The sequence below is a fragment of the Microtus ochrogaster genome, unplaced genomic scaffold (genome assembly GCF_000317375.1).
Source record: "Microtus ochrogaster isolate Prairie Vole_2 unplaced genomic scaffold, MicOch1.0 UNK106, whole genome shotgun sequence".
NCBI lineage: Eukaryota > Metazoa > Chordata > Mammalia > Rodentia > Cricetidae > Microtus > Microtus ochrogaster.
Genome location: NW_004949204.1, coordinates 274,653 through 289,576, shown reverse-complemented (window position 1 = coordinate 289,576; position 14,924 = coordinate 274,653). Strand labels below are relative to the sequence as shown.

Sequence of the window (14,924 nt, the reverse complement as noted above, 5' to 3'; positions counted from 1 at the left end):
GCCTCTCCCCCGCCTCGTGGCCTTCTTCCAACACATTGGGAGCCCCCCTCTGAGGAAGTGAGCCCTTGAAAACAGAAATGAGATGATGTCATTTCTCACCACGACTCCCTACGACAACTTCCCGTTTGACTTTTCACAGAAAGATCGGACAGCCATTGTGCCCCAGGTCATCTTCTGCCCTGCTCTCCCGGATCTTGCCGTGACGCTTCAACTCCACAGCCTTCTCTGTTCTTCTAGCACCTTGTTTAACTTGGGGGATCCTTCCTACTGCTCCTCTCTCACCAGGGAGCACCACTGTCCCTCCCACCTGCCTCTGCTGCTGTCCTCTCGGGTCTAGCTCAGTGTCCCCTCCTCAGAGGAGCCTCCCTAAGCACTGAATGAGTTACACAGCTATTGTATTGATGCTATTCCACTCGCTGCTCAGGTGTGATTCCATAGATAATTCAATGAGCACTGATTTTGCTTTCCCTCACCAAAGGCTAATTTCTCAAGGCCAACAACTTAGTCTGACTTCGTCACCACTATCTCCAACAGTAGTAAAGTACTTGGGATACCTTAAAATGGTCAAAAATAACCTTATGAATCAATTAATACTAGGCAAGGACAAGTAGTCACTACCCCCAAGCCCTAGCTACCTAGCAGAAGGGTAGTGAATACTCACTCAGTAGAAAGGGTAACTGGGAAGATTTAAGCTAACAAATATCAGAGAGGGAACACATAGGGAGCTAGCTCAGTTGGGAATGGTTTCTGAGGTTGTCCTCTGGCCTACAACACACACACACACACACACACACACACACACACACACACACACAGCGGTGGGAGTGAGGGGAGAGGAGAGGAATTCACTAGCTAAGACAGTCCTAAAGTTAAGTGTGCAGCATGAGACAGGAGCCCATAGCACAGAGTTCCAGTCCCAGGCCTGGTCCATATCGTGACAAACAGCATTTTTATCATGCTTCATGGTTCACAGGGTATTACCATAGCTAGGATATTTATTAGACCGATTCTGTGACATCCAGCAAGCCACTTTTCAAGGTCTTTGAAAAAGTAGACAGCAGACTTCCAGGGCCAGTGGCCTGTTTTCCCCTGTGTCTTAGGCAAGTCCCACCTCGAACCTCAGCCTGCTTCTTCGTAAAGGGTAAGTCTGCAAAGGCTGATGGCTAAGGTTTGTCTACGACATTTCTAAATTATAGGCTCAGACTGTTCCAATGAGAGAGTGAGTTTTTGGAGACCCCTCTCTTATTAAGTACCTTCTCCACAATTTCCTGGCTCTTCCTAGCATGGCGTCAAAATGAAAGCAAACTCTGATATATGACTTTTTTCTAGGTCTTTTGAGAGTTGATCCCAGAGCTGAGAGACAGGCAGGAGAGAGGTCATCACTGTCTGACCACCCAGTTATGTCCAGGCTTCCATCCCCACCTGAAAGACCTCAGACCTCCACCTAGGCCGGCTTAAAGTCATAGAACTGTCTCTACGAGCTCCAACCCCCTCCAGAAGGTCACCCAGAACCATCACCCTGAACTTGTCTCTACCCACAGATCACAGAGATCAATTGATTGATTGATTAAGAATATCTATATGCGCCTGTATATCTGTGCTCCGTGTGTGTGCGATGGAGTCAGGTGCCCTGGAAACAGAGCTATAGACAACTGTGAGTCGCCCTGTGGCCTCCAGCAATGAAACCCAGGTCCTCAGCAAGAGCAGCTTTTCATCTCTCTAGCTCCTCAAGATTTCTTTTTTTAATAGAAGATTCCAGGGCAGAAATTGAAAACTGAAGATTTCGTGAGGCAACGCTCAGTCACTGGGGGATGGCTTATGCTCACATGGACCTGTTCACGTGATAGTGCCCAAAACCAGGGTGTGACGTGGGGCACCGGGGCATCTGATGCAAGTTGGAAAAGGACAAGGTCACCCTTGTCCAGGGCCCAAGAACATTTCCTCTGTCCCCTGTCTCTAGCCTTTCATGTTCTTTGAATGCCAAGGATACGCACTCTTTTTTTTTTTTTCCTGAGGAGGTTTTCAGTATCCAGGGACATTGAAGACAGGGATGTCTGTTATCCAGGCTAAGAAAAGCATTAGGAAGTAAACAGCTGTGGTTCTTTGGGCAGTGCCTGAGTGACAGCAGGCTGGGTACTGGGATAGAATGGGCAAAGAATTGGAAGTCTCTCTGGGCGGGAGACCCTCGCCCCTCGCCAGCCTCTCTGGCGTCGTGCTTCACCTCCTGTCTTCATCTGTCCCTGATACAATGTGTATCAGGCTAGAGATGGACAGATGTCGTCCTCTGTTGAGTTAGAGGTCTCTCATGAACGCAGTACTCACAGATTGGCTGGACTAGCCGGCCAACAGCTCAGAAGGAAACGGCAGGTCTTTATTTATGATCCTCGCTGAGCTAGGCTGCATGTTCTTGACTATGCCTAGCCTCCCCCGCCCCCCTGCTGAAGTTCTTAGATACTGGGGATTAGAACTCTGGTCCTTGCATTTTCACAGCGGGAACTCTACTGACTGAGCCATGTCCCTTGTCCCCTTCATTTGCCTTAAAAAAATTGTCTACTTGCTTATTTGTCTCTCTGCGTGTGTGTGTGTATGTGTGTGTGTGTGTGTGTGTGCGTGCGTGTGCGCGTGCTTGTGTTTGCACATGTGTGCCGATGTGGAGATCAGAGGACAACTTTGTGTACCTGGTTCTCCCCTTCTCCCTTTACGTGCATTCTGAGGATTGAACTCACGTGCCCAGGCTTCCACACGGCCTCCTCGCTGCTCAGCCATCTCACCAGCCATTCACTTGCCTTTTTACAAACTCCAGTCTCTGCTTCCTTTAGACTTCCCTTCAGATTGTCAAATGTCTGATTCACTTCTTAGAAAGAAAAGGGAGGTGGGGACCCAAACATGGGCCACTTATCGAAGCTCCCTACCCCTAGCAAGTCTATTTCCCCCCAGACAATGTGAATGGGAAAGACTGATGGAAAAATAGAGTCCTGGAGGAAGGTGAGGGGGAAAAGACCATTAAAGATTACATTCCAGGGTATTATCAGTTCACATTGTCCACGTTTAGCCTTCTGGGTAATATGTGCAGTGTGCCCAGGCCTCGGGTTCCTTTCGGCCCTGGGAAAGCACTGTGGTGAACACTGTATCAGGTGCTAGGCTGCTGAGTTCTCTGGCCGGGGCACCAGGAAACTTCTAGAACCCTGCACGATGCCATCAGACTGCAGAAGCCAGAGCCCTGCCTTGGGCACCAGCAGGTGGACCGAGCACCTTTGCTGTGCTCTGTGCTGGACCAGGGCTTAAGCAGATGACAGAGCCCGAGTTCTTATGTCTCTGCTGTGGGGAAGCAGGGGCTCCAACTCCAGATTCTGAGGGCTCTAGGAATGCTTCCAAGCATCCTGGTCTCCATCCTTGAGTACATTTGTCCCCAAGACCCGCCTCTCTCCTGGATGCGTTCCCACAGGCCTGCTGCTTGCCAGGGAGGATCACTAATCTGAATCACTAGTAGGGAAGGGTGACTGTGGGTGGAACCTCTTGAGTTAGATGACTGGGCAGAGGAAAAAGATCTGAATTTTCTCATTTACACATTCTTTAATAATATTTACGGTGGCTTACTTACGTTCCAGGCATTGAGTTAGCACTTAAACACACCTTGTCATTTTTAAAATAACAGCTTTAAGGTATAATTGACACACCATACAATTCGCTCCAGTAAAGTATGTAACTTCACGGTTTTTAGGCTATTCTCAGCTGTACCACCATTTAATTTTAGAACCTATTCATCTACCCATAAAGAGACTTGGTCCTCATTTGCAGCCAGTCACTCCGGGTCTCCCTGCCCCTTAGCCTCTCTAGACAACCAGTCTACTTTCCTCCTGTACGGTTTTGTCCACCCCAGATATTTTAAGCAGGGAGAGCCTTTTGTGATCGTTGTTAATGCATGCTGTTTTGTGAGACCAAAGCTCAGCCTTCATAGTGCCAAGTAATATTCTACTCTATAGGTACACATGGTTAATGGGCTTTGGGCTTGCCTTCCCTTCCGGCTATTGTGGATAAATCTGCTGAGACACTGTTATTTTTCTGTTTAAAGCAGCCATCCTGATGGGTGTGAAGAGGCGTCTCGATGTCGTTTTGATTCACAAGACTACCCTGATGGCTGATGATGTGGGGGTACTTTTCATGGCCTGCCAAGACATTCACTTATCTGCTCGGAGAAATACCTATTCATATCCTTGGCCCATTTTAAATTTAATTTAATTTTAAGGCTTATTTTATTTTAAAGTGTGTGTGTGTGTGTACATGAATGCAGGTGCCCATGGAATCCAGAAGAAGTGATGCAATCCCCCTGAAAGCTGGGGTTACAGGCAGTTATGAGCCCCCTAATGTGGGCGCTGGGAACAGAACTCAATTCCTTTGCAAGAGCAGTAAGTACCCCGTTGCTCTCTCAGCCCCAGCCCCCAGCCCTCTTTTTTTTTTTTTAAGTTGGCTTATTTCTTTGTATTGTTAAGTTGTGAGATTCTTTTAAATAGCATGGATACCAATCATCTTTCAATGACTGGCAGATTTGACAAGTCAAGTAAAAATAAATGAAGTTTGGGAAGGGGCTGGAATTCTAAGAATCCGTTCAGTTCCAGGCAATGTGACAGAAACTTACCTTGGGCAGCCCCTAGAAAGGCAGGATGTGGAACTGTTCTTCCAGAAGACTCTTCCCTGCTCAATTACAGCTCTTCTGAAGTCACTGCGGCACCCAGGAGTCCAGGAGTACGGTGGACTGGGGGAGGGACACAGGTTGGTTAACACATAGAAGGCAGAGCCTCATGTGGGGAATTTTTCTTTTTCTTTCTTTCATTTTTAAATGCACAGTCTTTTGTGCCTTGGGCAAATGAGATGGTACATAGAAAAGCATTTTGGAATTGTAAAGGGATATGCAAATGTAAGGTGACATTCTTATTGCTACTATTGTTATTGGAGAGAACCAATAAAAGGCCTGTCTAGGATAAAGTCCCGGAGATGGGGGTGGGGGGAAGTGGGTTAGGGACAGATGGGGTGGGGAGGGCGAAAGCTGAAGGAGATGGGAGGGTAACAGGGCTGGCATACCTTGGTTGTGTGTGCCAGCGCCGTGCGTGTGGGGGGGGGGGAGAAGAGGGGGACTGAGAAAGGGAGGGAGGGAGGGAGAAAGGGAGGGAGTACATGAGCACACCCAGCACCTTGTAATTGCTGGTGCATTCCTCTACCACCTGTAAAATTATTCACTTAATATTCTTCTTTAAAAGGCTGCTATTTCTTTTCATTAAAGAGCTATGTTTATAAAGGCGCCTTTATATACCAGCTGTAAATGACAAACCCGCATCATTTTCAGAAGGGACGGTACCCTGTAAAAACAAATGTGAAAATCCGTCCAGTGCCGCGCAGTTCTGGCTGGATTCCACGGCCTCCCGGGCCTGGAACATTGTCCCCATCTTCTCAACCTGTCTCAGTTCTGTCACTCAGACTTCTGTCCCAATGGCTCTCCTTGGGAGGCTCTAGGGTGTCCAACAGCTCCAGCATTGGCCTTCTGCCTGTTCCTTGTTATCTGTCTCTTATCACATGGCAGCTTCTTGAGGGCTGTGGGTTCACATTCCTGGAGGGTGTCTGGGCCGGGTGTGGAGGGCCTGATGTCTTCACCAGCCTCCTGGCCTAGCTCTCTGGCGGCTGCTTTGGTTGCTCTCTTTCAGCAGGGTCCGCACAGTAAAAAGACACAATAGACTGGTGCCCAAGCTGCTGCACCTGTGTAATCAGGATGTCGGAAAAAAGACGGGATGGAGAGGGTGGCATCTCAAAGATCCCCAGGTGTCCCTGGGTGTCCCAGACCTGCAACAGAGCATTCCTTAACCTTGCCAACTCTGCAGTCCCTAAAGCGAGGGAGCAAGAGTCCCGTGACCCAAGCCAGCTTTTGGCAGCTGCACTGCGTAGTTAGAAGAGGTCAAGTTTGGATGGGATTTAGTGACTGGCTGCTTGCTGACCATCTACACTTCCTTCCAGGCTCCACTTTTAAAGCTATATTGTTTTCCTTCTCTCAAATATTCAGTTTGTACCAGTCATTTTGATTACAAATCAACAACAAAAGAAGTTACACCTTTGTCATTCTTTTTTTAGCCTTGAATTTTAGAAAGTAGGAACTTATAAGTCCCCTTTTAGAGATGGAAACTGAGGCTTACAGTAGTTTTATCATTTGCTTGAAGTGAGAAAACCCAGCCTTTAACATTTCAAAGTCCAGGTTCTAAATCACTGCATGTAATAGCTAAATAGCTATTAAGTGTCACTATCTATAATCAGGCAAGTCTGGCCTACAGCTCAAAGGTTACAAGCATTCAAAGGACCAGAAAATTAAGAATTTACTTAAAACATTAGGGATGCGCTCTCTCTCTCTCTCTCTCTCTCTCTCTCTCTCTCTCTCTCTCTCTCTCTCTCTCTCTCCCTATCTCCCCCCTCTCTACCTCTCCTTCTCCATCTTCTTCTCTCCCCCTCTCTCTTATAACTTGATTGTTTTCAAGCCTGAACTTCATAGATGTTATAATATCAAAGGGTTGGCTGTGCCTGTCTTCTTTCTGTATATTCATGCCTCTGTAATGTTACCTCTGGAGACATCGGCTTCCAGCTCCAGGGACGTGCACATACTTGATGCATGTATACGCACGGCGTGTGCAGAGGGTGTGTGTGGAGAGCAGGTATTTCTTCGAAGTTGTTTCTAACTCTAAAAGTTTTCCTCTCCAGAACCCAGTGACGTGCCTGGTGCTGGTGCCTGTTCAGTTACTGAAGGGACCAAGCTTAGGCTTCTGTCTGTCCCCCTCTTCTGTGAGGCCAAGATAAACAACAGTGTGCAGTTCCATTTCTAGAGAATTCTCCACCTCAGAGACCCATGCTCCTCCCTGGACAGTCTGTGACCAAATGTGTTCTGGGCTGAAGGGATTCTCGTATGTACTATGGGGGTGGGTATACAGAATACCCTGGAGGATTTCAGGGGGACCCCAGAATTTTAGCGCCAATGGCAGTGCTGCTTATCTTCTCCGTTTACCCCGTGATCCAGTCTCCCCGTTCTACCCAACTTTCTGTCCCCCAGAAATATCAGAGAGTGATTCTGGAGGGCTCAGTCCATTTGCTTGCCCAGAACCAGAGCAGTTCTGGGGTGGGAACCCTGACTTTTGCCCCATCTTGGTAGAAGCCTTTGACTTCATCTTTGTGTAGGGTCCTTTCGTGTTGTCCGGATTTGAATGCTCCTTCTGTTCCCATGGGAACCGTCTGATGGTGTCCAGTACTCTTCTGTATCGGAAGTCAAAGTCTATGTTTTTTCCATCTCAGTACCCCACATCCTGCACGGCACTCAAGATCTGGTTAGAACCCTCAGTGAGCACTGTCTATGTGTCGGTCATCGCCGCCTGCATCCACTGGGTGACGTCTACGACAGTCCTATGATTATGATCCCCTTGAAGAGGGAAGGGAACAAAGAAGGACAGAGGTTGCGTAGCTTGCCCCAGGTCACACAGTGAGCACGTGGCAGGTCTGGGATTCCGTCCCAGGCATCGTGATGCCCTGAGTCAACAATCTTAAGACTACTTTTGGCCTGCCTTCCCGTTTGTTGTTTTGGAGGTGATGTTTCTTAGCCAGGGCACCAAAAGAACCTGTTTGCCAACTCAGGGGCAGAAGGTGGAATGCTGGTCACCATGGCAACTGAATCAACGGACTGCACCAGCTGCTGAGCCCTTGGGGTGGAAGTTCTACTGCTGGCGAGGAGGAGGCTGGGTTGGCATGGGGCAGCAGTGTCTGAGGTACCAGATGCAGTGGGAGGACCTGGACGAGTACCAGGTGGGTAGTTAGGTCACAGATTTGGGGCAGAACTGGGGGCTTCCCGGGCAGGCGGGACCAAGAAGAGAACTCTTGCCTGAAGCTCTGGAGTGTACCAGGCTGGCAGTGACGTCTCTTGCCTCTGCTGAGCTTGTGTCCATGGGGTTCAGACCAGCGCTTTCACCCTCTTCTCCCCTGCCCCTGTCCTGGAGCCCAGGGGGTGGTTTGGTTCTCACTGAATCTCCCAGTCTGGGCTGCTCTACCTTTTTGTTACAACATGGAAAGAAGAGTAAGGTAGCGCTTTGCCCTTGGCTACCACCACAAGCCTGTTCGTGTGGCCTGCAGTGCCTTCCCTTCTTATAGTACAAAGAGAGAGGATGCCTCCCTCTTCTGAGGCTCCATGCTCTTCCAGGGCCCATGGTGGGACTGGACTGAGTGGCAGGTCACCTCTCTGATTTGTTGCAGGCTCTGACCTTCCTGACGAGAAATGAGATTCTGTGGTGAGTAGAGGCCCCGGATCCTCCTTTTCCCTTCTCTTAAGCTGGTTTTGTTTGTTTTTTTTTTTTTTTGCTATGGCTTCGCTCTGGCCTTGGGGTGTGAACCCCTACTCAGAACCGCAGAGCCCTGAGGCAGCATCTGGGATGGACAGGAAGTTGTGAGATTCCACTGGAGTAGGACACACCAGACCTGGGCTGCAATGCTGTTACCACCACCAAGGAAGTTCTTAGCAGCTGGGATACCTTGGGGCAATGAGGGAAAACGAACAAAGGCGTAGAAAGTATAGGATGAGCTTATTCGGGCTATTCACTGGTTCAGTGAACTTGGAAGCATCATGGACACTCAGTCTGCTACCTGTCCCCTCTCCCTCTTGCCTGCCCCCCATGTCTCTTTCCAGGGCCTGCAGGAAACAATAAGTTCTCAAGCAGGACCCTTCCCTGTGGAAAAGCTCTTGGCCAAAGACCTCATGATCCGGGATGGAGATGTGACAAATGGCTTCATAGGGCATGGGTGGGATGGCCAGGGTAGATGTATTTGGTTAGAGCCAGGCGCTCAGCAAACCTGTGAGGTGTGCAAACCCATGTGGCATGTAAACCCATGTGGTAAACAAACCTGTGGTGTGCAAACCTGTGTGATGTGCAAACCCACGTGGCGTGCAAACCCGTGTGGTGTACATACTCATGTGATGTGCAAACCTGTATGGTATGCAAACTTGTATGGTGTATAAATGAGCTTTCCAGAAAACTCTTGGGGAAAATCAGTGAAGATGGGAAAGAGGAGAGTTTTTAGACACTCATCGGCTCTTCTTGTACTCACCCTCCTTAAGCCCCACCCCCAGACTGAAGGCCACAAACATCAGACTCTCCAGGCACAACAGAGTATCTAAGTGACAAAGAACTACAAAGACCAGGGACAATCTTGAGGCTGTGTTACTTTTCCTTTTAAAAATTACTATTTATTTGCTTTTTTTTTCTATACTGGGAATCAAAGCTATGGTTTGATACGTGTAAGCCAAGGACTGGTGACTGCCACCCTCTGAACTCAACTTTTTTACGTAGAGAAAAAAATGGCAGAACTCCAAACGAGCTGTAGCCTACCACTCACCTAATCCCTGCTGATAGTTTCTAAGAAGTGATGTAGGCATAAAAAAATAAAACAAGATGAAATGAAACAACACTTCAATACGGCTAGAAAATTCAAATAGCGAGAAGCAAATGACTCCCTTCTGTCCCGTGGGCCCTTCCTCTTAGCTCAGCTCACTGTCGGTTTATCATCCAGACTCTCGCTAGAATTGTGCACGCACATCCATGAATCTCACCAGCGCACATCGCTGCTTCCTGTGCCTGCACCCTAGTCCTTTTGTTCTCTGTCTTTGCCTTTTTTTTTTTTTGAAGTTGTCCTCTTCACCAGGGTTACAGGAGGCAGATGGAACCATCCATCCTTCCTCAATGGCCCTGGGTCCTTCCCTTGCTTTGATGAACTATAATTCAATACCAGATCCCGTCATGAATACTTAATCTGTGGGGTGGAGATGAGGACTTGGGGAGAGAGACTGTGGAAAGCACCCCTGTTTCCTCCCTTGACCACTTGCTCCCCCCTATTTTCCTTTGCTCTATGCTAGCCTCCTGAGAATAAGGTTCTTGGAAGTGAGCCATCCTTAAGGGCCCCTTCTCATGTGAACGGACCACCCAGGACTTCAGGGGGCAGCTGGTCGCATCCCCTTCCCACTCTGCTCCCATCCCCATCAAAGGAGGTTATGACAACCTGAATGTAAATGTGCCAGCAGGCTCGTGTGTTTGAACACTTCATCTCCCGCTGCTGCTGCTATTTCGGGAGGTTATGGAACCTTTAGGATGTGGGGCCTGCCTCGCTGATGAATGTAGGACTGTAGTTCCTGAGGGTTCTGCTTCTAGACAGCATTGCTTCCTGATCCGCTAGGATTTAATAGGCCAGCCCGTAAGTCCCCACAGCTTCAGACCCAGCATCCCAGCTGCCCGTCCAGCCATCATACTTTTTTCTACCACAAAGGGTTGTATTCCTTTCAACCATGAACCAAATAAACCCTCATAAATTATTTCTGTTGGGTGTTCTGTCAGGGCAAGGGGAAAAGTCACTGATACCATGTCCTTATGCAACGACCCTGGAGACTCTACGTCTGTCTCCACACTGCACCCCTTGAAGTAAAATGGACAAGAGCAGGGGACAGGAACTCCAAGATGGCGGGTGATTCTGGAGAGGTCCTGCTCCTTCAGGAAAGCTGACACCCCGACCCAAGGATGTCACCACCTGAGGAGCAGCTAAAGACATGGACAAGGACCTTAAACGATCAATGTACATAACTGCTATGATTCAAGATGAAAAAGGCACTTTGATTTGATCGTTTTGTTTGCATCACTATGGTCCAGGAAACACTGGTGCTGATCCACCCACCAGTGAGATGCTGTCTTGAGTGGCTGGGACTTCCACTGAGAACCTCAGAAATATTCAAGATTATAAGATGAAATCAGGAAAGCAAATGCATGGAACTTGGAATTCCCTGGTGCAGAGTCAGGTGAGGACAGAAGGGAAACTGAGGGTATCAGAGTGTATATCCCTTGCCCTGTGATCCACTTGGCAATCCTGCCCTTGCTCCAGTGGACAAAGAGGCCACCATCTAGATAAGAGTTATATCCAGGCTGACTGCTGGTCACCAAGAGCAACGACGAGCAAGGGGATCTCCACTTAACCTTCAAAGTCTTGCTGTGAGTCTGACTTGAAGGCCAAGGACCTTTACATGTCAAGAGCAAACAAAAGAGCTTACATGCATCATCCTGCCAACACGACATTTCAGGATGCTGAGATAACAGGGAGGAAAAGGAAGAGTTCCTACACAGGAGGTATGGAATCAGAACAGCGTGGGGCTTACATTGGAAGACACAAGTCCTTCAAAACTTTTAGGGAAAAAATTTCCAGTCTAAAATAAAGTTCCTGGATAAACTATCAATTAAAAAATCTAAGTGGAATAACAATATTTTTTACATGCAATTAAAAAATATTTGAGACAACTTTTTGAGGATTTGCTTTGCTAAAATTAGTAATCAACCTCAAAGAAAGACACAGGACCCTTGGAAGAAAGGATTCTACCATAGAGGATGGAAAGATCAGTTCCAAGGACGGTGGCAGAGACAAGCTCAAGCAGGACAATGGAAACAGGCCTGGAGGACACTCGGTTCTTTACAGCACTATAGAGAGTCTGGGTGGTGAGCTGATGATAAGTATGTTACAGTCTCAGAAAACGAAAACAGAGCGATGGTTAAGTCTGGGAAAAACAAAAGGCGTTGCAAGAAAGCAAGTGCTATCATGTTACACAAGGGAAATCAGCTGTGAGAAATGTTTGAATAATAAATAAAATGTAATAGTAATACGGTAAATACAGAATATCGATTCAGGCAAATTGTTTTAAATTGGGACATCAGGAAAGGAGACTTATATAGAGAAATAAATCCTCCTCTTAATAGGGGCATGTCACAAGATAATGTCTATAATGAAGGGTCCCGACAAATGGGAGCGTTGGCACAGTGCTTAGAAACGTTATATAAATATTAAGAAAAACAACAAGAGAAACAATAAACTGTTTGTAAAATGCCTCTGGAGAGCAGGGTAGATAAGTGTGGGGGTACAGAATATAAGTCATAGGTTTTATACTGTTGATGTTTTTAGCCTATTGTAGTGTCTTCCTTTGGTAAACTAGACTGAGAGAAACAAGATGCTACCAGTTTCTGAAGAGAGGGGTGTTCACACACAGATGCAGGATAATACCTCCAGAGATGCAGGGCATAGACAGACTGAAAACAGCCTAGCTCCTCAGAGACAACCAGGGACTTGAACGTGACCCAGTTAGAGGTGCATCGTGGGTAAAGGAAAGACAGCTTCGAGCATGGTGCAGGCTCAGAAAGTTCTCCCTCTTCCCTCCCTCCCTCCCTCCCTCCCTCCCTCCCTCCCTTCCTTCCTTTCTTCTTTCCTTCCTTCCAGTTGGGGACTGGCCATAGCATTGCTAGACAAATGTTCCCCTGAGCCTCTTAAGAAGCTACTCTTTCTTCTTAGCATCCTGGAGACTCTCCAGACTTTCTAATCTCCATCCCTTGTTCTACCTATTAGCCTCTGGGGCTCCCTGGAGCAACTGAAGATCCAGAACATGGAACATTACAGGTTTTTTTTTCCCCTGGGTGCTAAGAGCCTGGGTTTAGGTTCAGCTCTGCTGTTTTCTAGCTATGTGACTGGGCCTCCGTTTCCACACTAGAAAACAATGTCAGAGGATTCAGCAGCCAACCTCACAAAGTCATCACAAGGCCAAGGAGATGGCATGTCATTGTGTGAGCAGTGCACACCCAGCTCAGGGCTGAGCACACACAGTGTTGTTACCATATCGTTTCCCTTCTGCAGAGGATTGGAAACTGGTCCAGAGAAAGACAGTGATTCTCCCAGGGTCACACACAGAAATCTTCATGTTTGAGTCTTTGAGCCAAGACAGGGACTTACATGAAATCTCTGATCTTGGTCTTGCAGGTCCAGGAGAGGCATTTGGAAGCTTGTAGAACCTGTGCATTGCCCTGGGTGTGAATAGGAACCCCAAGACCTAGTAGGGTACAGAGCCATTAATAGATTCCCTACAGGTTTGAGACCCTCTAAACTAAAAGGTCTCAGAAGCAGCAATGGTAGGATGTCAGAGAGGGGTACAGGCTTCAGAGTCACAGGTGCCTGAGTGGAGGGATGCGGGCAGGGGAGTCACCACGACACTTGTTTCTTACCAGAAACTGAGGCTGTGGGGAAGAGGGTAGGGGAGGGGCAGGTCCAAGGTCACGTGAAGAGGTAGCCCTCAGCTAAGTAGACTCTGAGCCTTTCTCTCGCCTGGGAGCCAAGAGTGGAAGTGAGCCCCACCCAGGCTGCCTGGCTGTTGGCAGGCTGAACGTGTGAGTTTCTCAAATGGCTTTGACTTTTGAGTCCATTAGTGATTAACTCAGAGCTCCATTTCGAGCTGGCTGATCCATATTTGGAGGAGGAGAACATTCTGTGGCAGCCGAGATGCAGCCGTGATTCATCTGTGGACAGCTGGTCCCTGTGGCCGTCTGGGGAGGCATGGAGTCTGGGCAGGGCTCCGTTCAACAACCTTGCTTAGAGTCTGGGTAAGGGTACACAGGGTCTCTCACCTGGGGGCAAAGAGTGAACCCTTGAAGGGAAGATAGCACAGATCAAATATTCCATTTTAGGATTCAGTCATCCACTCTTGTTTCTTGCCAGTTGTACAACCTTAGGCATGATGGGTGAACTCCCCAAGCCTCAGTTTACCCATCCACAAAAGTGGTCACTTTCACATCTCCCATGGGCACTATGGGGAAGACGCTAGGAGGTGACATGTCTGAGTATGCCCGGAACACAGTGTGTGCTCGGAAGAGGGGTGGTGACACTTGCAGGGCCTTGCCAGCTTTCCTTCCCTGGACTTCTGGGCGAGAACTCTGATGTCTGCGACATCTTTAACATCCACACCCATGTGACTTGGGCAAGTCATCTACCTCCTATTTTCTCTACTGTAGAGGAGTGGTCCCTGCCTTGCTAGGTCCTCCCTGTGGGATGGACAGAAGAGCGCTCACTCTAGGTATGCACCGCAAGCATGTGTGGCCAGGAGGGCTCAAACCTAGTGAAGAGCTGGGGAGATGGCTCGGTTGGTAACGTGCTTGCCACATAAGCATGACACCTGGAGTTCCATTCCTAGAACACATGTGAAAATGCAGAGCATTGTTTTTGACTCAGAGGTGGGAAGACAGAGACAGAACTGCCTACAGCTTCCTGACCAATAGTCTAACTGGTGAGATATGGGTTCAGTGAGGATCCTGCCCCCCAAAATAAGATGGACATCCACATCTGAACTTGGTAGGTACATGTTTTCTTAGTACACACACACACACACACACACACACACACACACATACACACACACACACACACACACCCAGCACACACCTAGTGAAAAGTGAGTCTGTCTTTTGCCTGGACGTGATGATGCACACCTTTAATGTCAACACTCTGGAGGCAGAGGCAGGCAGATCTCTATGTGTTCAAGGCTGGTTTGATCCACAAGGTGAGTTTTAGGATAACCAGGGCTACATAGTGAGACCTGTCTATAAAAAGGAAAGAATGGAAGTTGATTTGCAGCCATTCTAACAATGATTGTGAGAAAACGCTCCTTTGGCCTGTGACTGCCCTTGCCCCTTAGAGGTCAGCAGGGAACCTCGGTAGGAATGTTTTTTCGTTCTTCCTGTTGATCTGAGATGACCTTTCTCCCATCCCAACACCTTTAGAATTCTCTCCTAACCTCCCCACATCTTGCTTTTTTGGCTTTCACTTACACTTGACACAGAGCCTCGGGGGACAGTTTAGAGGATTGTATCTCTCCCCATGTATCTACAAGCCCCGGTCTACCTCCCATTTGCCAGGCCCTCCCAAGTCAGCACAGGGCAGACAGGCACAGAACCCATGTCTATGGTCTCTGGCACCACAGTTAGTAGGGAAGGAAAAGGATTCACATGGGTTTGTCTGTCTCATTAGTCGTCATCCCAGAAAGACAAAGGCAGCATCCTCAGCCGCAT

General features: G+C 48.2%; 1 protein-coding gene across 1 annotated transcript in view; it reads left to right on the top strand.

The window, feature by feature from the left end:
• The first annotated feature begins 7,730 nt into the window (after nt 1-7,730).
• Nucleotides 7,731-14,924, top strand: part of Cib4 (calcium and integrin binding family member 4) — a 57,520-nt gene continuing 50,326 nt past the window's right edge. The window contains exons 1-2 of the mRNA XM_005371332.3: nt 7,731-7,824; nt 8,269-8,303. Of these exons, the coding sequence (XP_005371389.1) occupies nt 7,768-7,824; nt 8,269-8,303 (92 nt within the window). The 5' untranslated portion in view covers nt 7,731-7,767. The remainder of the gene's footprint in view (nt 7,825-8,268; nt 8,304-14,924) is intronic.